This window comes from Haemaphysalis longicornis, unplaced genomic scaffold (genome assembly GCF_048455015.1).
Source record: "Haemaphysalis longicornis isolate Haplotype H1 unplaced genomic scaffold, Haemaphysalis longicornis Haplotype H1 scaffold_2, whole genome shotgun sequence".
Taxonomy (NCBI): domain Eukaryota; kingdom Metazoa; phylum Arthropoda; class Arachnida; order Ixodida; family Ixodidae; genus Haemaphysalis; species Haemaphysalis longicornis.
This window is the reverse complement of record NW_027526295.1, coordinates 270,755,353-270,781,878: the sequence shown is the minus strand read 5'-3', so window position 1 is coordinate 270,781,878 and position 26,526 is coordinate 270,755,353. Positions and strand designations below refer to the sequence as shown.

At 47.1% G+C, this 26,526-nt stretch overlaps 1 protein-coding gene across 7 annotated transcripts in view; it reads left to right on the top strand.

The window, feature by feature from the left end:
- Nucleotides 1–26,526, top strand: part of LOC144170706 (secretin receptor-like) — a 358,512-nt gene that overhangs the window by 85,680 nt on the left and 246,306 nt on the right. The window contains exon 1 of one of the 7 annotated variants that reach the window (XM_077700661.1): nucleotides 15,219–15,615. The exons of the other annotated variants lie outside the window; for them this stretch is intronic. Coding sequence (XP_077556787.1) covers nucleotides 15,583–15,615 — 33 coding nt within the window. The 5' untranslated portion in view covers nucleotides 15,219–15,582. Of the gene's footprint in view, nucleotides 1–15,218; nucleotides 15,616–26,526 lie in introns of those variants that run through there. 7 annotated transcript variants of the gene reach the window in all.

Genomic DNA, 26,526 nt, shown 5'->3' with positions numbered 1-26,526 from the left:
GCCATGGCGCTATGGGGAACACCGCTATGATGACGAAGCACTGGTTCCTAGGCGCGGGTGGACCCAGTGTGTCGTCATCATAGCCTAGAAGGCCGAGAATGCACGCCACGGCGGCACAGGCTAGAGCTGTTCAGAATGCAGGCTCGTCGTAACCGGCTGCCAAAGTAAGCGGTTATGGATGAGGCAGCGGCTGCGGCCCGACGAAGAAATTTAAACAGCACACTAAAAGAGGCTGCGACAAGGGTTTCGCCTTTGCATTCTTAGAAAGTTGTAAGCAGTCCCCGTTACTTTTCTTAAAGTACGCGCTTTCAATTGCCCAACAGCAGACGTCTTCGCGATTCTCGTTCGATAACAAACTTCTTCCTCAATTGCAGATATGACAACACAAATGCAAGGAAGCGCTAAGTAGGGGAAAAGGTTGAATAGTAAAGTGGGCAGGTCGGGCCGTGCCTTTGTTCTCGTTTGTCCTCTTTCCATGCTAGGAAACGGCGAAGACGGCACTCCGTTCCATTTAAGAAAGACTAATGGGGGAAACCTCTTCAAAGATGCCCTCGACCCGCATTTGTCTTGCTTAACGGCCTAAAGAAACTTAAATCACATTTATTCAGTCCATGCAAGTTTCGCGAGGACATTTTAATTTTGTATCTCACATTTTCCAGCCGCACTTGCAGGCTGTTTCGTGACCGATGCCCATGCCTTGTCTAGAAGGCAAGGGGTTGAAATTGTTCGCCAGGTCGCCCTTCTACGCTTACGCTCGTCTATTCTCGATTAAGCTTCGATCGAGGGGTTTTTTAAACGCACTCGCTCTGCTTCAGCAGCAGCTGTAAAGAGTTCGTTAGAGGAAGCACATTTCTCAGTTGCGTGTTCATCAGTGTGTATACACTGGGGTGGGTTCATGCCTCCGTGTACATCAAAATATGCTATTTTCTATTGTGGAATAATGTATAAAATATATAATCACAATCGCATAGCCAAACGTCAAGTGAGTCGCTGTAGCTTGGGGCACCTAGAGGTGGTCACGTGATTTTTTTTTCTATGTAAAGTGTCATAATAGAAGCGTCCTCCCGCCCTGTGAGATACCTCGCTGAATTTAAAGCGACGAACGCTCTGAGATGGATTGATTGAGTTGCACTCCAGAAACCAGCTTACACCTGGTTTCGAACAGCCAAACATTACAGGTGTAACGCTTCGGCTCAGCCAAATCTGCCTTCCGCGTAATGATTCTGATAGGGTTTATTTCTTTCTGTAGACCCGTAAGACAGACTGCTTTCTGTTGACACTACGTTTTGCGGAGTGCTACGCGTATAGCATGATCCCATTGGAGCCTCGCTTGCTCACGCAGCCTCTACGCCACAGGCAGTCCGACGAAAATAAACTCAGCCGACTCTCCTAATGTAGCCCCGGAAACAAATATCGCACCCAAAGTGGGAGGACCACGAGAGCCATGATAAGACCGTGGAGAGCTCCTCGGTATTAATTCCGACACGCCCGTTGACTCTGAAGAGGCTCGTGTCGGAACAGGAAAGTGTGCGACTGCAGTTGCGGTCATATTTGTGAGAGCTGGAGGCCTCGTAGGCTGGCAGAACTAGGTTCTTATATCAGCCCAGCAGGTGGCGATCGATCTGGGCGGCCGATATTAAAGCTTGACCCGCTAGATCATATGGCAAGGCACTACTCCAGAAGTCAATCAATACGCCCGATATGCGCTGTGGTTATTGACAAGAGGTCCTCACCTGTGATGCTGGGCTCCAGTTAGCTCCATCTCTGGCTGCATCTTTGGCCGCGAGGAGTGCGTAGCTGCAGAAATAATAATACCTTGGCACGGCGAGTTGTTTACTTGGGGCGAATATTTCTGCCCATGTCAGCCCGTTTCCTCCCCAGAATGGGAGCCCGCTTCCGCACAACAAATAGTTAGAGATAAGTCACCCGTAAGTCATAAGTTTGATGTTGATCTCCTTCATTATTCGTTGAAACTTCAAGGCAAACTCTCTTGCTAAACTAGTACTTAGGTGAGACCATATCTCCAGAAATGCCTAGGATAACCCGAAGTTATTGAAAACTAGAGGGAAGAAAACAAGTGTCATAGGCAGAACGCATAAATGTGACCTCGTCCTGCAACCGGTGACCGAGATATTAAAGCATCGTACCCGTAATCCGAAGGTTGTGGATATGAGTACAACCCTCGGCAACACTGCAACATTCTAGCAGTACAAAATTCGCACACGCACGCACGCACGCACACACACACGTAGGCTCAAAGGCTACACAATGCAGACGGCAGGTACGTAGTGAACGTTGTAGCGAACACTTACGGCAAGATACTCTAGCCCAAGCTATCCTACGCCCTATCAACCAGCTATGAACAACCGGTCCTATGCCGGCATAGGACAGCTTCTTTATAGCTGGTCCTTCATCTCTGAGAGCCTTTTTCTGTATGACTGGGCCCAGTCGTACAGAAAAAGGGTGAGATTGCGGGCATGTACCAAAGTGGACGTTGCGTAAACACATGCCTTCCCGAGGCCCCAAACAATACGGGGAACGGGGCACACCCGCGTTTGACAACGAAGCGCCGCGAATCCGTTTGCGCGGCATGCTTCGCTGACATCGACGCCCTGTTTGCACGCAAGAAACAAACTGACGAGGTGGCTAAAGCTGTTTACACAGAAGTTACGAAACGTATTTACGTCATCTCACCCGTGTGCTGTGTGATCAACAAGCAGCCGGTATAGGTATGACCTTGATCGGCGTGCTTTCGATTCTATATGCTTCATTCCTTTTCAATTTACATCGTATCACATAACCACGTGTCACTGTAGCGAATATATACCGTACGTGTTCTAATGAATCAACTTATCTAGGCATGACGTGGAACGTTGTACTGTTGCTAGAGTACGTTTGGTTCCTTTATAATTTACATTGCATCGTCTAAGCAGGGCGCGCCATCTCGCACATTCCACGTGCTCGTTCAATAAACTAGCTTTTAGGTCAGCACCTGTCCCGGGCACCGCTCTCAGAGTCCCGCATCTAGTAATGCACTGTTTCGATGATGATTGATTGTAGGGTTTAACGCGTGTATGCAACGCAGGCGATGAGGCGCGCCGTATTGGAGGGCACCTGATTAATTTTGACCACCTGGCGATCTTTAACGTGCGCCGCAATCTTGTACACACGGGCGTTTTTGCTTTTCGCCTCCATCAGAAAAGCGGCCGCCGTGGCCGGGAATTGAACCCGCGACCTCGTGCTCAGCAGCGCAACGTCTTAACTACTGAGCCACCGCGGCGGGTTAATGCACTGTTTCAGCAGCATGAAATAAATCAACTATCCCAACTTACCATCCCGCTTAATTACCCTAATATGCACATAGCAGCCATGCTTACTCTTATTGATGGTGATGATGAATAACTCTTAGTCGAGAAATAAGAAAAAGGCGTGAGTATAAAAGCACGCTTTCTATATCGGTATATTACAGTGTCGTGAATACAAACATGCTAATTGCCGCAGCAGAAGTTTATTCACACAGAAAAGGTCAAAGTGCGATTCGTGGGGTGACAAAACTTTAACAGTGAAATTGCAATGGAGGAGCTTGCCTGAACGTTTTTTATGACAAAGGAACGAAGTAGGAGTATCTAGTCGTCAAATAAATATATCTTGCAACTTCTGTTTAGCGCACGTTCTTAAAAAGACCGGAACTTCAGCTAGTAAACATTGTCAAATAAGCTACCTCTCTGCAGTGCATTGCAGGCTTTGCTTTAGTTTTAATGTGCAAGCGCACTCAGAAGGAGTGTGCGGGGTGTACGCAAGTCCCCACAGTGGCAGTGTGCTCCGCCAAAAACCATGGCTCACTCGTGACTGTGGCGTCGCTGGTTGAGGTAGCAGCGTGTGGGTGAGCACTCCCCACTGCGCCGGCGCGGCTAATCACATGTCTCATTCCTTCTCCTATTTGCTATCGTTCGCTCTCACCCTTTCGGCGTTAATGCTTCACGCTTGATGACGGTTTTTTATGATCCTCCTCCGGTAACGCCACCGCTTTTCCCGTAATGGCACAAGTAGTAGCCTTAAAAGAAGCTATTAGCGCAATCGGCTATGTTGTCGTGGTAACCGTCAACTTGAATGTCGGCCGTGAACCGTATTGATGAACGACCGCGTGGGTCTTTTCAACGCCTTCTGACGGATGACGGCACGGCACGTAAATGCGAGGTTTGATGGCTGCCCGGTCCAAGAGTTTGTATTCTCAAGTTTACCTAAGCGCCATGATCTTCCCAGAGGCATGTTTTACTGGTATTGAGTGGCGTCACAAAAATTAAAGACAATAGAAAAAGGCTCATTTGGGCGCCTCCCTGAAACGGTGGCGCCCAGGTAAAGTCAAGAACAGAGCCGCGGCTCACTCGGCGCACTTGCTTGTTCAAGTCACGAAAAAGGAAACGGGAGAGGAATGACAGCTTTGATGGTTTGTTTAGATATAGAAGCATGCAAGGCATCGTTGGCCGTTGAACGAAACCTGACAGCGCAACGAATGTTATTTTGTTAAAACGAAATATCATTCAGACTTCAGTGTCCCTTAAACACCCAGTTTATTCTCCTCCTCCACACGGGGAAGTACTTCATAGTATTTTATGATTAGTATTATAGGAGAACATGTTCAAGCCAGTTTTTCTTTTGTATATATTATAGGTTCATGATAAAGGCAACTAAAACAAACGAAGCGTTCGCTTCGGGATTGTTGGTATTCCATAACTGTGTCGTTCTTGAAACAAAGGAGACACAGGCAGACACAGCGCTTCTCCATGCTTGCCCTTTTTGTAGTGCTCTTGAAGAAAAACAAACGTCGTTTCTCAATCATTAAATAACAAGTCCCCGCGCGCTACGCGCAACCTCGCGCATATAAAACGCTGTAATTGTTTATCAACAGGTAAGAATGTTGGAAGGCCTTCGAGGGGACTCGAAGAAAGTGCTTCAGAGCAAGGCCGAAAACACTGTAGGGCCGTTATTGGTAAAACAGCGCGCTCCAGGAATGTATATTTAAGCCGCGACAGTAGATAAGCCCTTATCCTTCACCACATTTTGACGCTCGTAAATCTAAGCATAATCGGGTACAGGACGATCACTACGTAGGGAGTTTAGTGCAGGGCGGGTAATAGGACCCAAAAAATGCCAATGAATGTCCAGGGCAAACCATTCGTAAGAAAGTGGGATTAGTGATCATACATCCGAACGACAAAAAAAAACACCCGGGATTTTAAACAAAGGCAATAGTTGCTTGAAAAAAGTCGTTGCTTCTAGTACAACTCAGATCAAATTGGTGAGAATAGCGTACGTATATTGTCTACTGCGTTACAGGAGAACAGAGGCAACTTGCTTTCAGAAGCCCAGTCACGATTCGCACCCAGGAAAACAACGCCCACTCCAGCGACCACCGACGCGTCTTGCCTGTTGTGTCATGAATCTTCGATGAGAAGCGGCAGGCTGCGAGGCTTAAGCGAACAGCCACAAAGAGCTGCCGTGCGAGAACGGCGACGGTAAACTGGCTTTGGTCGGTGAAGAAGAAGCACGCAGCGAAAGAAAAATGCCACGTCGTTCTTCTACCTGACCGAACAACGAGATAACAGAAATTAGGACCCGGCGTGTACCGAAACTGGTGGGCGTAGCCGATAGAAAAAAGTGCACAGACAACGGCAGGGTGAAAGCGGTTAGCGGCAACGTCAGCTGGACCCGCTTCACGCGTGACCGGAGCCGGTTCATGCTTCATCGGACAGCCCGACGAACCCGGGCTCGCACCAAAAATAACAACTAGACGCATGTGGCGACCAGAGGGCTGGGTAGTGAGGGCAGCACGCACGCCTCGGGCATGGTTTAAACATTGAATACATCGCCCTTCACGCCGCCTCGAAACAAAAGGCCCCACACTGGGGAGCAGCAGCAGCAAACGAAGTGAAACGCAACGCGCCAGGCACGCTTCGCCGCAAAACACGTATCTGACATTGCTTTATTAACGCTGCCATTACAACCCTTCTGCTCCCAACGCTTTCCCCGTGGGCGTCCACACGAGGGAGTGCTGCGTTAGTCTAGTGCTGCGACCAGCCCCACCCTCTCGGGCAGCTTCTGTCGATGACGGGATTTCATGTATTTGCTCATATTCATGTTGCCTAACAGGCTATTGGTGAAAGGTTAAACGCCGCGTGCTGACAGAGGCCGTCCCCCTGGTACGTGCAACAAGGCACTCCGGCGCCTGCTCAGAGGTGGGAGGTCCAGAGTTGATTCTCCGCACCTTCGCCCGTAACCAGGTTTTGTCTAAGGGTTTCATTCGGCTTAATATTTGTGAGTTGGCGGCGCGAAGCTTTCGCGAGTCGGTCGAGCTAGAAATGTACTTACATTCGCAGAGGGATTGCTTGTGTGAGCCCGCATTAAATTTCTGGCGTTACTCGCGCCCGCACGGCCCATGAGCCTTATTCAGAGTGTGAAGTGTCCGATGAAATATGCGAAACAGTCGAAGTTTCCTAAGAAAATGCAGGCCTGTCATTCTGCTCATTCTCGCGAAGTGTGCCGTAACATTATGTGCTCTGTGACAAGAAAGAAGCAGTTCGGACATATGTTTCAGTCGTCTCTGCAGCTTTCTATAAGTATACTCACGATAATTCCAACTCGAAGGGACGCCATGGTTTTGTTTGAATTAGCAGGAGTTCTCAAAAATATGACTGGGACAACATACCAACTTGTGTTGTAATGAGACTCAGATATATTTAATAATACAACATTCATGCACAATACACAAGTGCTATTCACACTTAGAAAAAACAAGAATGAATGACTACTTCGTCTGCGCATGAGAGTGCAAAACATTTTTTCTATGCGAGCAGGGGCAGCCAGTTCATTGCTTTGACACAAATAAAGGTAATCCAGGTAAGCGGCCGATGCAGGCAATCGGCTATATTTGTGACTGTTGGTGAAAAAAGGATGCAAATGTGCAGCTAGAAGCGGCAAATGCAGCATGTATATTCAGACAAGCACAGGCAAAAAGTACGAATTAACCGACTTTATTACATGGAGCAGTTTCAATTAAGCGGCTTCAAAGTACCTTGAGAACATATCGGACCGACAAAAATTTTGACATTTGTTTGACGTAACAAAAAGTTTGAATTATCCGAGTTTGAATTATCACGAGTCAGTATTATAATTAGTCGCGAACATAGTTCTGTACGAACCAGTCCCTGGTTGTTGCACTTGTATTAAAGGGACCCTGCAAAACTTTCGATAAACGCTTTCACTCTTTTCTTCGCGTCTGGAAGCACTGCGAAATCTATAGTTACCGCCAGCACGGAGCGGCACTGCGTGATTTGCTCGTCGCAACAGATACAACTTCCGTTTCTGATTTGTTTTGGTAGCTTTCATTTTAAAGTTGTTATCGAATACGTTCATTACTGCATCTAAAAGAAACCTGCCAACAACTGCTACGTGGCCTTTGTGACGTAATTCGAGCCATTGAACAGCGCCAAGGCCAGGAAATACAGAAAAATCTTTTGAGTGAGTTTCCAAATGATCTGATAGGCATGGAGCAGTAACTTTTGGATGAGGTAATTTGCGACCACCTTGCGACGCACCCGAAACTGGGTGTGTTGGGTGACTACGTTCTGCAAGCATTTAAGATTTTTTTAAAAAATTGAAGAAAGTGTCACTTGATCTAAAGTGCGCGGTATTTCATTTGTTGTATAATTCTTTTAAATTTACGGCTTGCTACGCGAAAGCTGGGTCAGTATAAATAAGCGAGGGCTATTGAAACTTTTTCCGTACTGATCGCGCTTCTGCAGTGCTGGCATTGCCACGCAGCGTGACTGTGATGCCAAGCAGTGCGCTTGCAAGCGGAAAGGAAAAGATTATGTTTGAATGACAGAGGGGGTTGTATTCTGGGAGCAAGATGATCGGCTTCCACAAAAGGAAAATACAGCTTTTCTTCGAACTATGCCTTAAACCTGGTGTTCTATACGGAGTGTTCGATAAACACGCTGCAATGAACAATAATTACATTGCTAAAAACTTCGTTCTCAGATTTCTTGGTAAAGTAAAAAAGAAAACATTACACCACTTTTTTACCACACATACCACACGTTTTTTTGGCTCAGTTATGCGCAAATTAAATGGGCGTTTCCGTAGAGTAAGCAAGCTATAGTAACTGGGTAAAGAAAAACAGGGCCCTCTTCACTTGCGTGAAACCTGAGCAGGGGCGCAGCATTCAGTGTATAAGCGTATGGTGCGACTTCGAAGTTATAATGAAGTGTGTAATGCGGTTTCGACTCTGAGCGCTTGGCGTCTGAGGCCTTGGCGCTTTGGCGTTTTTGCCCACGGAGATGAAACCGATGGGGATAGAGGTATACAACTTCGCTGTAAAAGTTTCGTGTCCTTGAAGCACGAAGCGTTTTGCGCGAGGTGTTGGAAAACGAGTGTCCTGGTGTGTTCTTTTAGTGGGCGTTACGTTCTAGCGCGAGTCGTTGGAAAACAGGTGTCCCGATGTGTTCGTACCGTGAATACATGTAACGACGCTGACAGCCCGAGCTCCGAAATATTTTGAAGTTTTCAGAGCTAATTGAGCCAAGGAATACGCCTTATATGTGTCAAAACCCTCAGAATCTTAGTTTCCACTTCCCCAATTTCGAGAGCTGGCGCACTGGTGCACAATATTTTCTTCCTTTACCTTAATGTGAGCCTCCCGGAGCATCAACACACAACAATCTGGCATCAGTCGAAAATGCTTCTCTCGGCAAGCCTCCGCCCCCCCCCCTCTCCCCCCTTGGACGAAAAGGGTTAAGGGATAACTTTTTGTTTTAGATACAGTGGGTTTTTTGCTATATTTAGAGAAGCTACGGTTAGCTCTGGGAAGGTGAGAATTGCAAATCCGTCCAGCACAACGACCACCTCGTCTCGGTGAAGCGAAGCGCAATAAGTATTCTGCAGGACCAAAAAAAGGAAGTCATACAGATCCTGGACGTGATGTACGAACTCGAGGGAATACTGTCGGTCTATCTTAAAACAACGAAGACTGTCTCATAAAAAAAAAGAAAGAACGCATCTAAACTAGATTTAGTGATAAATCTATGCCCGAAAAACAAATGAACTCCCGAGTGGCAGTAAGCACTACGATTGCTCAACAGAGAATTTAAAGATATGAAGGAAGAACTGTTCATGAAAGGAACAGACAACATACCCAACCAAAGGCCCCTCGTCAGAGAAGCTCCGCTGTCCTCAACTTAGGTTTGCACCTTGCGGATCCTGTCGCGGTCTCTATTATTTTTTTTCTGCTAACGTCTGACTGGAAATCGGTTTAGAACAAGCGGTGGCGCTGTGAACAAAGGAATTGGCCCAACATGATGCACCCTTTAAAGACGATAGTCTTAGGCTACCAAAACGTACAAAAATTGGTCTGTCTGTCTGTCTGTCTGTCTGTCTGTCTGTCTGTCTGTCTGTCTGTCTGTCTGTCTGACTGACTGGCTGGCTGGCTGGCTGGCTGGCTGGCTGTCGATCTATCGACTGCCTGACTAATTGACGAACTGTCTGACTGACTGACTGACTGACTGACTGACTGACTGACTGACTGACTGACTGACTGACTGACTGACCAGCTGACTTACTGACTTACTGACTGACTGACTGGCTGGCTGACTGGCTGACTGACTGACTGACTGACTGACTGACTGACTGACTGACTGACTGACTGGCTGGCTGACTGGCTGACTGACTGACTGACTGACCTGCCGCGGTGGCTCAGTGGCTAAGGCGTTGCGCTGTTGAGCACGAGGACGCGGGTTCGATTCCCGGCCGCGGCGGCCGCTTTTCTGATAGAGGCGAAAAGCGAAAACGCCTGTTTGTACGAGACTTCGGAGCACGTTAAAAATCCCCAGGTGGTCAAAATTAATCCGGAGCCCTCCACTACGGCGCGCCTCGTCGCCTGCGCTGCGTCGGCGCGTTAAACCCTACAATCAATCAATCAATCAATCAATCAATCAATCAATCAATCAATCAATCAATCAATCAATCAATCAATCAATCAATCAATCAATCAATCAATCAATCGATTGATTGATTGATTGATTGATCGATCGATCGAGAACCATGCGCCACCCAGCGACAAAAACAGAAATGTTAGCTAGGCGGCATCGCAGAGCAACGAAGGTGAACGAAACTAGAAACTTTGTGACGGCCGTGTAGTTTTTCGCCGCTAATTCAATTTATTACGAGCCCCACCACAGCAAGTACCCCAAGCAGGGCGAGCAACCGCGTTAGACGACGCTGAACAGACGACGCTCGGTCTCGCCTCAAGTGGCGCCACTCTAATATTGGGCTTGCGGAGCCTTATGAGGTCGCTGTTGACAAGAACATCGAAATCCCTCGCCAAGTAAAAGGAAAATAAGGGAGTGGGGATGTCAGAACAGGTTATTCTCTTCGTTGGTTATAGATACGCGTATTTCCTCGATTGCTACAGCTTACCGACCATTGGGTGACTTTTCTGGGATGGAGCTGCCGCTACCGACGCTGCTACTGAAGGGGGAAAGTTATGGTGGGAGCTGCAAGAAAAGGGGGCGTATATTGTGAAATATAGAAGAACACAACCACAGTTTACCACCTCAATAACGAAGAACAAAAAAAGGAGAAGGAGAATAGTTTTCTTAGCGGATCTTACGCGGACAACAATATAAATACCCTCCAGCGGCGAGAGCGCAACTAAACAGAGATGGCGTGGGGTGCGTGTCTGGCTGGTTGCGCTGTTTAAAGCTGCGGGAGCCTGCCCGCCTAAGCGCCTCAATTGTTCCTTGCAGCGTCGGATGAATGCCAGAGCACTGCCTGGGGGTTAAAGCGTGTTGCGCAAATGAAAAACAAATCATTGGTAGCCGGGATATGTGAGCCTAACGTCCACAGGAGAACGGTGCAGGAAACTGCGGAGGAAAGCAAGTTTGGTCGCAGCGTTTCTTCAGAGAGCCGCCGATTCAAGGTAGGCGGCCGATAAATAAACGCAAGCCGACAGCAAGGGAAGACGGACGGGAACCTAACAAATGTGGTAATGGCAATAAAAAAGATTCCGAACCTTCTTGCAGCAATAGGCGGCATCGGAGCACCAATAAGCCTCCACCCCTTTCTTCGGCTGTCTCCCTTGTTCTATCCTTCAGGATGACTCAGAGGTTATTTGAACGCCCGAAGTCCCACTTGCTTATACAGCCTACCGTTTCCGGACAAATTACGAGGGTAGGGGCGGTTGCAACATCAACACTGCATCCTTTCGACGGCTATTCTCTTTCCGCTCTCCAATAAAGTCCTACCAGTCCTCAAGTTAGAAGTTATGAGAGAAGCGGTAGACACGAACGCCTTCACATGCGAGCAGCCGGAACATGTACATTGACTCTACGCTTGCTGTTGCTTCTTTGTGCAAACTCCGAGGATTTTAACATGGACACCGACATTAAACAGTCGTGTAATCAGCATAAAACCCTTTATCTTCTCTTTTCCTTCTTCTTGTTTTTTTTATTTTTTGAAGGTAGGGGTGTGGAGCTGTGGGATGTTCCTAGAAAACCCACTGGACAACGAAGCATTTCTTACGAGTTGGGAATGCGAGAACGTGAGGGTCCAATTGAACGCCTGGGACGTTCAGTGATGCAGGCTGAAGAGGCATTTTATACTTCTCCATTTGCTTCTGCGCATAAAAGCGCGGTACATTAAATGCTTGGCCATTGCTATGTGGACTGAACGGAGACACCCGTCTGCCCATCTGTAACGCTTAACCTGCCCCATTTTTGCCGAATTCAAAAATATTATTCATAAAAGGCACTAGGCTCTTCGTACTTTGACATCACTCCTTATATTTATCTAAATGCATCGTAGCAATGCATTTGTGTTTAGTAGCGACGATGCATTTAAAGGGCCTTGGTATATAATGTTCCGCAGGGATGAATAGTCTTAAAAAGGCGTTTAATTACTCCCCCTAGAGGCACGATACTTTCATACCGGGCGTCCACAATTGCCCCAAAATATCTTCCGAGCAATTCATTTGTGCATAGCAGTGAGGCCGACTTTAAACGAACAATTCATGCAGCGTCTTATAGGTGTATCGTATAGCGGCGTATAGGGCGTCATGTAACCAAAGGGAAACATGGGGCCTCATACTAGTAATAAAATATCCTAACGCTTTAGCATCAGACCGCTCATATGGCGCCGAACAATCTTTTTCTAGCAATACATGCCTGTTTAGTGGTGAAGCTGACTTTAAAAATGCGGAGCGGCTGAAGCATTCATTGGACAATTCCCACTTACGACTTTCTTTTTTTTTTTTTTTTTTTGCGTTCAAGAGGAGATTTTCGGCGTACGCAAGACCTCCCTGAAATTCCGGGTACATTCTGCGTTCGTAGTAGTAAAACTTAGATTTATTTTTTTTTTGGCTTTTAGTTAGCAATGCAGAAAGGTAGGATGAGTTCTGATAGTCCTTTAGATGTAATTTGTTGTCTTACCTCACAAATATTACTCGAAATTCAAGTTTAATACTAAAGAAATGTATTCACAACCTTTTAATGCGGGAATCAAAGTGCAGTTATGTGCTCTACGCTGCAATAAATAATGGAAGTGATCTCATTTGGAATGTGAATGGTCGTGCTGATAAGGCTGCTGCTACTGTTAACCAGTTGAATTGCATCGCCGGCTGATTAATTCATTTTCGCCTCCACACCTCTCCAAAACGGCGGTGGAAATACTTTGATTAGTAGTTAGCAGGGTGACGAGCAGCCTGACGACAAACGTTGCCGGTAAATGGTAATTTCGTCTCCAATTAATAAATAATTTTCACAATTTTGAAATGTGGCCGATGTCCTCCAAATATGAAAACAAACTTTTTAGAGCCTGACGCTGCTTTTAGGGGCAAGTCCATGGTCCTAGGATGGTCTTCAAAGTTACCGGCCGTTGATCTAGGCGTTCAACATTAAAAAAAAAACGGGATCTTGGTGCCAAGTAGGCCACACATTCTAATAAAATATTTTAAACGGTTTCTACGGAAGAACAGTTATCGCAGTACGGGTTGGTCGTCAGTCCGAGACGGAAAAGGTAACTGTTGGTGTTGGCCGAGTTCAGTCGTAGGCGATGATATAATGTCTCCAGCCTACGAGGGAGCTGTCTTGGAAGTCATGATGTCAATCGCGTGCAAACATACTTCGTTTTCGGTTCGTTGCGCCATAGCCAGTTTCTTTCAGTTACTGCAAAGCGATGGGTCATGGTAGAAATGTCAGTTTTTGTAAAGTGCACTTTGCGGTATTTCCGGTGGTTAAGGCTCATACGGGCTGCTTCATCGGCTTTTTGATTTCCAATAATACAACAGGGGCCAGTATTGATTGCCATTTTATACTGTGTCCAGCAATGCAAGCGAGGTGGTGAAGGTAGGAGACATCGGAGGCTGCGGTATGGGGAGGGGAAGACCTGATCCTCCTTGACAAAACTTGCAGAGCTGCCTTGGAGTCTGCAAAGATGCTCCACTGATGCGGCTGGTGGCGTAGGAAGTAAACAATTGCTTCTTTAAGGGCATATAGCTCAGCCACTGTAGATTATGTTGGCCGCTCCAGACTAAATTAAAACATTTCACCCGTAAGTGGCACGTACCTTCCAGAGGATGAGCTTTGCGGGGATGACCATCCATCCCTAAATATGCGAGCTCTAGCCGAATGCATTTTATATATGTATTCTAGCACGATATGTAGTATTTCAGTATGGGGCATTTTCTTATTGGGGCCACTTCTAGGGATGCGACAACGAATATCAGACACAAGCAAGAAGAGTCTTGAGGCAGCAAGGAACAACAATTTACGCATCTGTCTTGGGCTTCCGAAGGAATCTTCGAGCGTCGGAACCCTTGCAGAGGCACGTTGTTGTCCTTTTGACGTGATTATAAAACAGGAGACTCTCCGTGTGCACCTGAGGCATCGGCTTCACCCAATAAATAACTTTTTAAGTCGCGTAACCTCAAGCTGCGCGAGCTCTGGATTCGCCCAAGCAATTGGCCGAATACCCCTGTTAATTCCAAACCAGCCGAAACAAATAATGCCTCGAAACTGCCCTCCTTTAATGTAGTCAACCAACACATCCAGCCCTTAGATTAGGGGGTCGCAAAGTATTTCAGCTAGAAATTACGACCCTGTGTCCATCAGATAACTTAGAAGCTTCCTTGAAAGATTCTTCTCTCTTTCACGAGTCTTGGCGTTCTTCGATCGCTGGAACTACATCTTTACAGCGGTGTAGCAACCATTGGGCGACTTTCTTTCACTTGCAGCAGCGAACGCATTCGATGGCCATTTTAAAAAGAATCCCACAAAACCAAAGGAGAAACCGAAGGCGTATCTGCTGCGGCGGGCAAATCAGGCAGTGCCGCTTCGTGATGGCGATAACTATAACCTTAGCAGTGCTTCCATACACGAACGAAAGAGTGAAAGCGTTTATCGTAGGTGTTGCAGAGTCCCTTTAAGACATGTCGCCGACTCCCCTAACGTTCTCAAATAGCATCAAATTCGATGAGACTAATCTCATTGGTGCGCACAAAATATTGACCGAATAAGAGAGATTTCAACCACAGAGATTATGATAGCCGATACTGTCCAACTGCAACTTTCTGCAGTTCTCCCTGCAGTTTCCGAGATGGCAAAACAGCAAGAGCATATATATCGTCCCTTCAAGCATGCCGAACGCCCGTGTGCTCATTGAGTCAGCAGCCACGCGGGGAAGATTTAAACTGCGATTGTTTGCTTCGAAACAGTCCGAAACGCGCGAAGGAGGCGTGCTGGACTTCTTCACTGTCGACTCGTTCGCCCTCGACCAGAACGGCTCGGCTGCTTGTCTGCCTACACAAAACCCCAACCACCCTGCATTTTTGTTTCAAACGCGCCCGGCCCTTTCATCTCAAGAGAAACAGCCGGGAAAGAAAAGACGGCGAAGGTCGGTGGCGTTCACCTGACGCAGCACTTGATTTGTGCTCGCTAGCGTACATATATGCACACCGCGAACGACGTCGACCAACAAAAATAAAGGTAAACAACATAATAGATGGATCGTGTTCCTTTTTTTATGTTCTCTCGTCCATGCGCCCAGCTCACCGAAATAGCTGGGCTGTGTTTTCCCTCGGAAGAGCAAACGGCCTGTCTCGGTCCGGACCCGAGTGCACTTGAGGCGGCAAGTACGCGAAACCAAGCGGGAGGGACGACTACTTGGCAGCCGCGCCAGAACGGTCTGCTAGTCGGGCACGCGGTCCGTACCGTGGTAGATGGGATGCGTGGTTTCATCGTAGTGCATGGCTGCATCGGATACGATGAACGACGCAATTGCTGCTGTTCGAGGCAGCGGAGTCCACGCCAGCTCTGGGTAGCTCAACCTGAGTCCTTCTTCGGATGTTCCCTGCTGCCATCATCGTTTTGAAGACGTGGGCCCCGAGATCCTGGTTTGCCCAACAGGGATCGATTGCATGCCGGCCTCTTCTCTCGTGGTGCTATCTGGATGATTGGCGGCCGTTGTTGGTAGCCGTCTAGTCCTGAAGAGTGTTCCGGATGATACTTGTTCTGCCACCATCTCACGGTGATAATGGATACCCCAAGAATGAGACGCTCCGCAAAGGTAACCAGCACCCAAGTCGCAGTTTTGTGTATGAAACGTGCCATGACGTAAAGCGGTGCTGCTTCGTCGAGAATACATCAACACGCGTTCGTATTTAACTGCATGTCTGCTTCACTTACAGTGGTACAGTGTCGAAAACTTCAGCGATAAATTTCGCTGCTTCTGTGAATGGTCTGTTATAGTCCGTCATGAAGCAGAATTCAAAAGGTATGGATGGAATAGGTTTCTTCCGCACAGACTTACTTGTCGTCTGAATATCTATGATTTTTATTACCTGGTTAAGTGCAGCTTCATGAGCCCCTCTTTTCGTTAGCTCTACGAACGGGACCTTAGGAGGCAGTTACTGAATCTATATGAGACCGCATGCTTCCATTGTCCTTACTCAACCACTACCCTTCGACATGACTCGAGATAACGTTTAGTTTGCTTAATAGGCATGAAATTAATAGAGAGTTTTAGCTGACCGTTTTCGACGGTCCGCTCCCGTATCAGCGGCACGGTCAGCGCAACCGGAACCAATGCCGTTCGCGGCCAAGCGCACCACGCATGCGCAATGGCGTTCCCGCTTGCCATCGGAGCGGAGCGGACCGTGAAAAACGGTCAGCTAAAACTCTCCAATAACGCGCATAATTTCGTTTTTTATCTGCATTTTGCTTCATCACCAGCTATACACAGAATTTAAGCATTCGCTATAAAATTCATAATGTTCATTCTTGCAAGGCACTAGCTAACGGCCACCACTCCATACAGCAATATACGTGTTCTTTGGAATCCATACGAGGCTTCGTAGTAGTAATAAAGCATCAGACAGAACAACGTTTAGGGCGTCTTCGCTAACGCTAACACATTAGAATGACGCTGCACGTAAACCTTGGCAGGGCTGTCTTATGCCTAGTAGCGATTTTTATCGGGTTGGCGTGAGAGCAAGAAACAATTTCTGCGGGGAACTTTTATTAGCATAGGACACTGAGCAGCGACGTCCCAATAAGAAAAAAAATGCATTTGCATCACAGTTTGTTTTCGTGTACTGAATCGTTCTTCACGCATTATTATTCTTCAAACAATAGGTTAAACGCAGCTGCACGAGCGTAAAGCTTCCACAAGCCGTCGGCAGCCTTTAATTGCGTGTGCCGCAATGACAGAGCTACTCACGCGTTCTCAAAGTGACAATAGGCCTGTAGACAGAACTCCGCTACATTGTTCCTGCTCGTATGGTAATTTAATGAACCGTGTTGCAAGTTTAAACGGAGCGACCTGTTCTATTATTATACGGTAGAGACATCACTCCCACCATCATTCCGGGTTGCGGAGAGCGCGCGGTGTGACCTCAGATGCTGCCAGTACGGTATATAAAATAGTCAAAAATGTTCCCAGCATCAAAAGCGGGTACGAGCGTATGCAAGGAGCGAAATGTTACGATAACTACCGGTGCATCATCGGTTGATGGGGTTGTTGATGATGTGCGCTACCGATGCTCACCTTTTGACCTACTTGGGTGCTCCAGCGCATGTTCTTAACCTCACTAATTAGTCCGGAGATTATCGTAAAACACCACTTTACGCGTAGGCTGGCCCCTCTTTCTTTCTTGTTTACACGTCTGATGACTGTACACTTATAGTTCACAAGAGATGAAGGAAACATTGAAAAAAGCAAATTTCGAAATATCTTGCTCCACGGGCCGCACACAGTAAAATGGGTTACCACACCTAGCAACCATGTTGACAAATTTATCTTATTTTTAACCACATTCAGCAACCGGGTAACTTCATGACCGAAGTCACCGGCACGCAGCTAACACCATCGTATTTCAAGCCGCGTGTTTTTCCGGCAAGCTTTTGGTGTAAACATGCGGAAGTTCGGCTTGGTGCGGAAGGCCCGACGCGCTATTTCTAAGAAAATCCATTTTCTTGAGCGTCGTGCAGAAGACTTTTTAGGCGGCTAAGCTACTAAGCCAAGCTTCAACCCATCTATCCACGTATCTTTTGTAACCTACGTTACAAAATAGGTCGCAGGGGTTTTCACATCAGAATTACGCTCCACTTTAGGCATAGAAATATCAACGGCAAATCCAGCAACATCATATCACAGGAACAGCGTAGGCATGCTCAGACATTTCAGCTTAAAAAAGCTCCCCAAAACAAGCTTTCGTAATCAAGCCACTAGGGAACACCGTTTGCTATCAAATGCCAAGATTACAGCTGCCATTAATAAAAGGCTGGGTTATCCACGGATGAAAAACCCCGTGTAACTCGAGAATATTCGCAGCACTAAGCAAAATATTCTATTCAAATTACACATACAGTTTCGATGTCCGACCTTTCTGCCGAGAATTGCACCTGTGTGGTCATTTCTCGCGACCCGCATTTTTGAGATAGAAAGCGTAATTGTCAAATGAAAGGGGGTGGAGGGGGAGGAAAACAAACTTGGTGCTCGGACGACATGATAACCGCCATCCCCAGATCAAAGACCAGTGCCTTCGTATGGCTGCGCCTTATTGACTCCGTTTCCACCGTCCTTCGGCAGTTCCCAGGAGAGCAACCAGTTGCGTAGCGCCGGGGGCCAGCGCTCTGAGTCGATGGACGGTGCCCCAAGTCAGAACTGGCGGCGGACATTCGATCAGAAAGGAAGGAGCCGTTCCTCGCCACTGGTCCCCTCTCGCCGCTTCGCCAGCGCGTAGTATGCCGTCCATGCAGCGCAAATGGACCATTAGCCCTTTCCAGGTCGAATCAAATAATCATGGTTCTTCCTGCCGGCCACTTCCGAAGCGAGCCCGTATACATCGCCGAAACGCGCCTGGAAACGGCGCAGACGGCAAGAAAACGCGGCGAAAAGAGCTAGAGAAAAGGTTGGTTGAAAAGGTTTTGCCCTGAGCACGAGCCTTTTTGTATGCGACTTGGCTATTTATTCGTATAGCATGGCTGAAAACTCGGCATCCGGGCCTGCGTGGTATTACTGTGGTAAGGCAACTCGTGGTGACCCCTGCCGCCCTCGGCGAGCGCGTGGCGGCGGCGCATTAGGCGGTGATTGGCCGCCAGGGGCGAGTGCTTCGGCAGGCGTAATTCGGGGAAACTTCCGGGCTCCGTTGTGAGGCGAGCGTCGCCCACGTATGCGTCATCATTCTTCGGCTTCCGGTGTACCGGTGGCAAGCTATGTAGGTATTGTCTACAGCGCGCATTTCGTTCGCCGGTTAGCCGCAAGGAATCTCAGTTATGAGAGGGTGGGTTTGCACAGTTAAGGTTACGGTGAGGGGAAAGACGAGGGACAGAGATGTGACGGGAAAATAACCGTGAAACACGAGCGGTTGCCTTGCCCATTAGCTTTTTTTTACACGCTTCAGGTAATTCATCGCAGATGAATGGGGGTGTTCGCCTACATATTTACCTCTTTTTAGGTGCGAAGCACCTTAATGCCTCGCTTTGTCCGTGCTTTGGCGTCCGTGTACACAATATTATGGACGAACGGCTCAAATGGAGTGGCAAAAAAAAAAAAAAAGGAAACTAGCACCGGCAAGAACCGAACCACCGACTCCCGCAACAACACGCAAAGAATCCAATATGCTACCACTAGACTAGGCCGCCAAACAGAAATTTGAATAGAAAATAGCCACTAAAGTGTGCAGCGACCTCGCAATGTCCATTGGCGTTTGTTGGCGCCCGTGCATACAGCATTATAATCGAAAAATGTGGGAGCCAGGCCACCTAAAAAGGAACAAAGCGCAAAAAAAAAAAAAAATCCCACATCTCGACGCCGTGAACGATGCCGAGGATGCCAAGTACTGGGACGCGAATTGTCTTTCGTGTGGCGCTTGTCATTTACAGTGCATTTAATGCAGCCCAAAATCATTTAAAACTCAGAGTGCATCAGCACGCACGGACGATGACGCTCATCACAGAAACAATATACAACTTGTGTCTCAGCGCTTCGCACGCTCGGCATCGTTCACGGAGTGGAGATGCACGATTTTTTTTTTTTTTTTTTTGCACAGTGGCACTTCACGGATAAGTAAGGTTCTTGTAACCAATGCACTAAAATCTGTCCTTAACAACGTTTAGCAATGGTGCGTTGATAAGTAATTACAGGTAAACGCAACAAAACAATATTCACGGATTTCACTCTGCTCAAACTGCGATTTTTCAGCTTCGCCTAGTCACCAAATAGTACATGCTTCATAAAGGGACACTGAAGTGAATTTGTCAAGCTCCCGTTTTTGCTTGCACTGTGTAGACTGGCTCAAATTAACACACTATTCATCGTTTATCCGGTTGACAAATCGGTAATTGTTTTACAAAGCGCGAAAGAAGAAAAACTACTATGCGCGGTTTGCGGCGGCCGCACCAACTAAAGGCTGTGACGTCAGGAGGGGGGGGGGGGGTGCACCGTGATTGGACGATGCCCAAGGTTAGCAATCAAAAGTTTCGGTTTCGGTTTGGGTTCTGTAAAACAACATGCTTGACATCTGATGGCGTTGTTGGATGGGCATTCTCGATTTCTCAATTATCGCCGTACCGCGCTTCTGCCATGTTGTCGGCTGTCAAATGTCTAAGATAAACCTCCCAGGGCGGCTTGGAATCGTAGAAATCACTAGACGAGGCCTACGCAGTGGATGAACGCCCTCCGCGTCACCGCAGAATCTCAAATGCCATGCGCTTTTCCCGCATATTCGGAGCTTGCCTCACTCATGTCTGTTCGTAAAAAGCTAGTTCGCACCAGGCCAAGGGTGTGCTGATTCAGGCCTGGGCCCACTGCCCGCAAGCAGTCGGTGCTTGTGGCAACAGCACGCCAACGAGAACTCGCTAGCGCGTCATTGTCAGTATACGCGTGTTCTGCGATCTCGCTCGTGGAGCAGTGAACGTTACGGCCCAAAAATGGTGAACTCAGTTCAGAAAACATCGGCCGCATACGAAAAAATCAACTAACAAAAAAAAAATACATGTACCCTCGGGGATTCGAACTTGCAACTTTCAAAACAAATTCCAGCTCCTCAGACTGCTAGGCCACGAGCCGGCACTGGCTGGTTTGGATATATATAAGGTTTATACTGTATGACCAGTTTACACTTTTATTTATTTTAAGCATTTTAAGTACTTTATGTGACTATTTGTTGTATATCACTCCTGTAGTAAGTGTCCCCCAAACTTCCACAATATCTCACGTCTTGCAATTGCATTTCTTTGACGGAAAAGCGTTCGCAGATGTGCGGTCGTGCTGCTGACCGCTGTGCTTGTTTACCCAGCGCAAAAAGTGCTTCCTGCTCCCTAGTTTTGCGCTGTACGGTAAAAGTTTCAGGTGATTTTATTTTCTTAGTACCTATATTGACTTCGCTGACTCTTCTCCCGCCTTCATTTGGCCTTAGATTTTCCTACTAGCGTAGAGTCAGCGAAGCGTCGCATGTGCACTTGTGCAGCGCTTGTGTGGAGCGACCCGGACTCTGAGTTTGATACAGTGTACAAACTAACAAAGTAAGGAAAGGCACATTCTTTCATTCACAAAGGTGTTGTGGCTTAGTTTCAATTGAGCGAGCGAATAGCGACGACCCGTCGGCGGTCGGCGGACGAAACGCTGGGCCGACTTACTCGATCGGTAGGTCGGCTGGTCGGCGAACCGTGCAGTAGCGCAGCCATTTTCCAGCTCATCTCCTGCTGACGTCACACGAAAACGCCACAGAAAATGGGCGAGCGTAAAGAGAGGAGGACAGCATTTTCGAATTGATTTTTCTACTAAATAAATTCGCGTAAACGCGGCCAGAGTGGTCGAAACAATGCCTACGGACTCCGAACTACAATTTGCGCTAGTTATCCCGCAATGTTTACAAATCACTTCAGTGTCCCTTTAAAGAGCGGGTTTGATGGCGTAATTTCGGATAAACTTAAGCTTAATGTTCATACGCACTCACTTCTTAAAGGGGCTTCTTTGAATATTTATATCATTACTGAAGCACTTCCATACTTTTCATCCCACATAATTCAAGTACGATCATCATTATCAGCTCGCTTAAGTCCACTACTGGAGGAAGGCTTCTCCCATTGGCATTCAACCGCTCCTGTCCTGCGATTCTCGAGTCCATTTCTTGCCTCCGAATTTTCTTATTTCGTCTCACCGTCGAGCTATTGGCCTTCCTTTTCTTATAGACCCATCTCTTGGTATCCACTCTGTTTCCCCGGTGGTCCTCCCGTTCTCCTTTCGTCTGACTACATGCCCCCCCCCCCCCTCCCCCTCCTCTACACAATACTATTTATATATTTACAGCCATCTTAATTATTGCTTAATTATCGCTATAGAGTAACCAGTATACACATAAAGAGCATAGACGATGCCTCCGCAGCCAAGCCCTACATCTAACGACGTTAAGCTGATTCCCATGACAGTGCTCACCCCTTTGAGTGACTCAAACATGTTTCCTTTTCATCACATAGTTGAGAACGTACAGAAATGCACTCATACGTACGAACGTGCTGGCGCTGTATTAACTGATTTTTTTTTTCGCCAACAAACGCAACATAATGTATCGATATATTGCGACAGCGCTGCACAGAATGGCTTACAAGCGTAGAAATCGTGTACCCTCGCAAACTCCCGATGCGCTTAAATCGCCATGATGCCATTAGCTGCAGGAATTTTCCCATTCTCTTAGTAACTGGAATACCCAATGGGTTGTCGGAGTTGGTTACAGAAACACGCAACGCATCCTGAAAGAACTGCTGCCTACACGTTATCCCAATTTCTTAGGGACTTGAGGAATACATTATTTCTGCAGCCTGCGAATGAATGCGCAATTCAGGTTTCAAAAAAGGTGCCATCGATTCCCGAGGAAAGATGCCCGAACGCCAAAAGTGCGTCGACCCTTCGCTGAAATTCCGTCCAATCGATCTTCAAACCTTCAACGACCATAATCGCAAAAGAAGAACGAACCCATGGGACGGTTTTTCGCGCACTAAGTAAACGCATATAGCAACGACCTCAGTGTATGCCGATACGTGGTTTCTGAAATAAAAGCATACTATTGTACTCACTCTTCGCGATCGACGGGTTATTGTCTTATCTATAACCGTGACTTTTTCCCGACTTTCAAGCAACTATTTTGACACAATGGAAGTCCTGTTTCGCGCAGGCGGTGTGTGCCAGAGATCTTATCAGAGCGTTGGTGTCTATGCGGGGAAATGCATGAGTTTTTCGACAGAACGCCATCGATCCCACTGATAAAGCTTTCGCTTTAATGGTGCGCGTCCATTCCGTCGGGGAAGCAGGCGGATGGAGCCAAAAACGCTTATGAGCTTCTCAGCTAAAGCTTTCGTTCATGGGGCATCTGTGACGTCATTGTTATCCACAGTTTGGTGCCCGTTTTCATCCTACAGGCATTCTGGGCATTCTGTTGAGAAGGACGAAAACGTGCCGGGTCATACTAATGGCTTGTTAACAGTGGTCCTTGATATCTGTTCAGCCCACAGTGGAGTTGTGCTCTCTCTCTCTCTCTCTCTCTCTCTCTCTCTCTCTCTCTCTCTCTCTCTGTGCGTGCGTGTGCGTGTGTGTGTGTGCGTGCGTGTGTGTGTGTGCGTACGTATGCGTACGTGTGCGTGCGTGCGTGCGCGTGCGTGCGTGCGTGCGTGCGCGCGCGTGCGTGCGTGCGTGCGTGCGTGTGTGTGTGTGTGTGTGTGTGTGTGTGTGCGTGCGTGCGTGCGTGTGTGTGTGTGGGGGGGGGGGCGTGTGTGTCTCTCTCTAACACCACTTGGCGTGCACGCCCTTTATAGCAGTTACCCCTATATTTTTTCCTTTTATTGGAGGGCATCTGCGCTCAAACGTGTTCAGTTGTGACGCGTACGTGAGTGTTAGCCAAACTTATGTGTACACTTGTGTTCTTTTTTTCACTCTTTGTGTAAGGGTAGTACTGGAGTACACTAAGGTTTTAAGTAGACTAGCAATTTAAAGATACGTTTCAACTGGTGCTAACTACTGCGCATTCATAAAACGTTCCGAATAAAACAAGGACCTAAATTCAGGCATGCTTTTCTGGAGGAACCCTAAATTTGTCACCAATTGCTTCCACTTTTTCTTCTGTGACTTTGTCCGCTTCTTTGCCCTCGGAGAAGGTGCTATAAGGCGTTTAAGTTCCGTGTTCACGGAACTTAAATGCCTTATAGCAACTTAAATGCTTTAATTTTTAACTCCCACTCGAATGTTGGTTTATAGCGAATGACATGTTCTTAATATCAGGAACCCGTCACCCAATAAAAAAAAAACTGGTCGCTCTGGTTGTATGCTGACCATGTATTAATAAACCAAGTTCTACTCTGAACTCTTTACACGGAGCTGTACGGACTGAAGCGCGAACAAACGATTAGAGAGGCGTCTGGGTTTGCGGGATCGCAGAGAGGTCTGAGATTTTAACGCGCTACGCGACAAGACAAGGTGAAGTAGAAAGATCTGATGAGCAGCTGGAACGGTTAGTCGGGCTGACTTCCTGACTTTCTGTGCCAGATTGGAAAGAAGACGAACTTGAGGGGTAGCCAGTTTCACGCTCTAATTTTCCTTTTTTTCCCCGAACAAGATTTTTAGTTCTTCCACTGCCGGAGCTTAGAAATTTCTGGCCAAATTACAGCACATTTATTTACGATATTTTTTAAGTATTCCTTGCAGACGCTACCTTTCTAAACAGGTTAAAAATGTGCTCGTTTATACGCGCAGGAGAAAAAATAAAGGAAGCTCATACCAACGCGTAAGACTTGAATGTAGTGAAGCTGTGCGCAACCTTCACTACCATCACGAAGGCTTAAAGGCTAACTGCACTCAAAATTTCGACAACGTCAAAATAATGCCACTTAATAGTAGACATAAAAAGAGTGAGAAATGGAAAATACTACATTTTAAACATCAACGCCTGCGACGCAAACGGCTCGCGGCTTTGGCGTTTTCGGAACCGAAACTGCATAGAAAAGGCGGCCATTACCGGCGGCCGGACGTGACGTACGTGATGGAACAGAAGCTGCCGCACCAGAACCGGCGGCCGCTCAGAGCTGCCTTCAAATGCGCCTGGTAGCGTCGCGTTACGCACTGTTATTTCCACAGAAGAACTTCCACTAACGCTTGCCCAGGATAATGAAGTTAGGCGCAATTCCAACATCGCGGTGCTATCAATCGACATGACTTCAGTAGACCGTCCGACCGTTATTTTTTCCATCAGAATACCTGCCGGAGTAGCAATCCTTGGCATTGCGAGTAAAAAAGCGGGCCCAATTTACAAAGCTACTTGCTCGTATGATATCGAGAAGCAGCCTTCGTTATCCGGCGCCTCGGTTATCACATCGCTCTCATTGAAGGGAACAAACCGCACGCGGGCGGAGATCAATAACTACTTTTTTTCTATATCATTACGGGCAAACAGCTTCGTGAATATCGTCCCAGTATTTTTCGCCTTGGTGCACATCAAAAACTGAATTATAAAAGTGGCCTGAAACTATAAGCCAGCTTCCACAGCTAAATGATGCACTAAAACACGAAAAATATATCTACCGCAGTTCTCTACTTTCACGCATTCCAGAGACGTGTGCTGTTGAAAACATTTTGATTTCAAGTAAACTAAATCTAGCGCTCTACAAAAGTAAATACTTCCTTTGGTAATTAAAAAAAATATCAAGTTTATTGTTTAGGAGAGCAATTTAGTTAGTTTCCGTACTTCGCGAAGACGACGGCCGATATTTGTGCGGATGGATTTGTTACTACGAGAAAGGCTGGTTTTGGCTCACATAGCGAGTGAGGCAAAAGTCGCGCAAATGTTTATATCCGTGTGCAGACCAACTCTAGTTAGGTCGTCTAACTTTTGGAAAGGTCTAAAGTATGGAGGTGGCGTTGGGCCAGCCAAAATATGGCAAATACTGTACGCGGATTGCAATCGGTCAAAGATTTATAAGGTATTTTTTTCTTGTCTGTGATAAATGCAACAGGAATGACAAATGTAAGGCAAGTGCGCGTTTCGCGCTATTTTTTGGTTGACTAAAAATATTATTTTTAAGTAAAAAAAAGTTTTTCGAGATCCAGAACGTTCGCAAGCGCGTGTATAGTTTGTAGGCTTCCAATCTCTTATTGCACTGAAAAAAAAAATGGCGGATATTGCTACGTATGCGGTTAGTTCTAAACATGTGATGGCGACGGCGGTACAGCAGACGGCGGTGGTGTAGCAGAGAAACCCGGGCGAACGGATCCCTGCGCCCGGCAGAGCGCCGTGCAAGTCGCCGGAGAGGCGCGAACTTCACGGGACAGGTTCCCCAACCTCTGTCACAGGCCGCTTAGAACTTGTTTCGGCGACTCTCCGCCAAGTGCAAACGTTGTCTTCTCGGAGGTACTTTGAACGACGGTACCTAGCGTGCTGTGTGATTACGAAGCTTTGAGAGCATAGACTACATATTTCGATCAAATTTGGACAAAGAAACCTTTGAGTGCAGTTGGCCTTTAAGTCCACGATTGCATCCGATTTGTTTTTTATTCCCTGCCGCAACAACCTTTACTTCCATCATTGTTGCTATAAGTGCGAGCTCCCTTCATTTTTTTTTTTTTTTTTTGGAGAAGATAATCATTGAACATCACCTTGGAGGGGCGTACGCTATGACGTGTCTTCCTTGTTCCGTGCAAGTGTTGCCACAATTACGGCGAAAACTGGAGTCTTTCTCGTTCCGAGCAAGTGTTGCAACAATTACGGCGAACGCTGAAGTTCTTTTTTTTTTTTTTTACCAATCTTGGCCAGTCTTTTTGAGTGAGTACGTTTGGCTTGCATACGTGCGCCGGGGACTCGGGGCGGTCGTCGCGAGGCACGCACACACGTGCGCAATTTCTTTGTAATTTTAACCGCGGACTCGAAAAATTAGGATTTCCTAAAAAGCTTCGGTGTTAATAATTTGTGATGCAATGTCATTTGTTCACAAG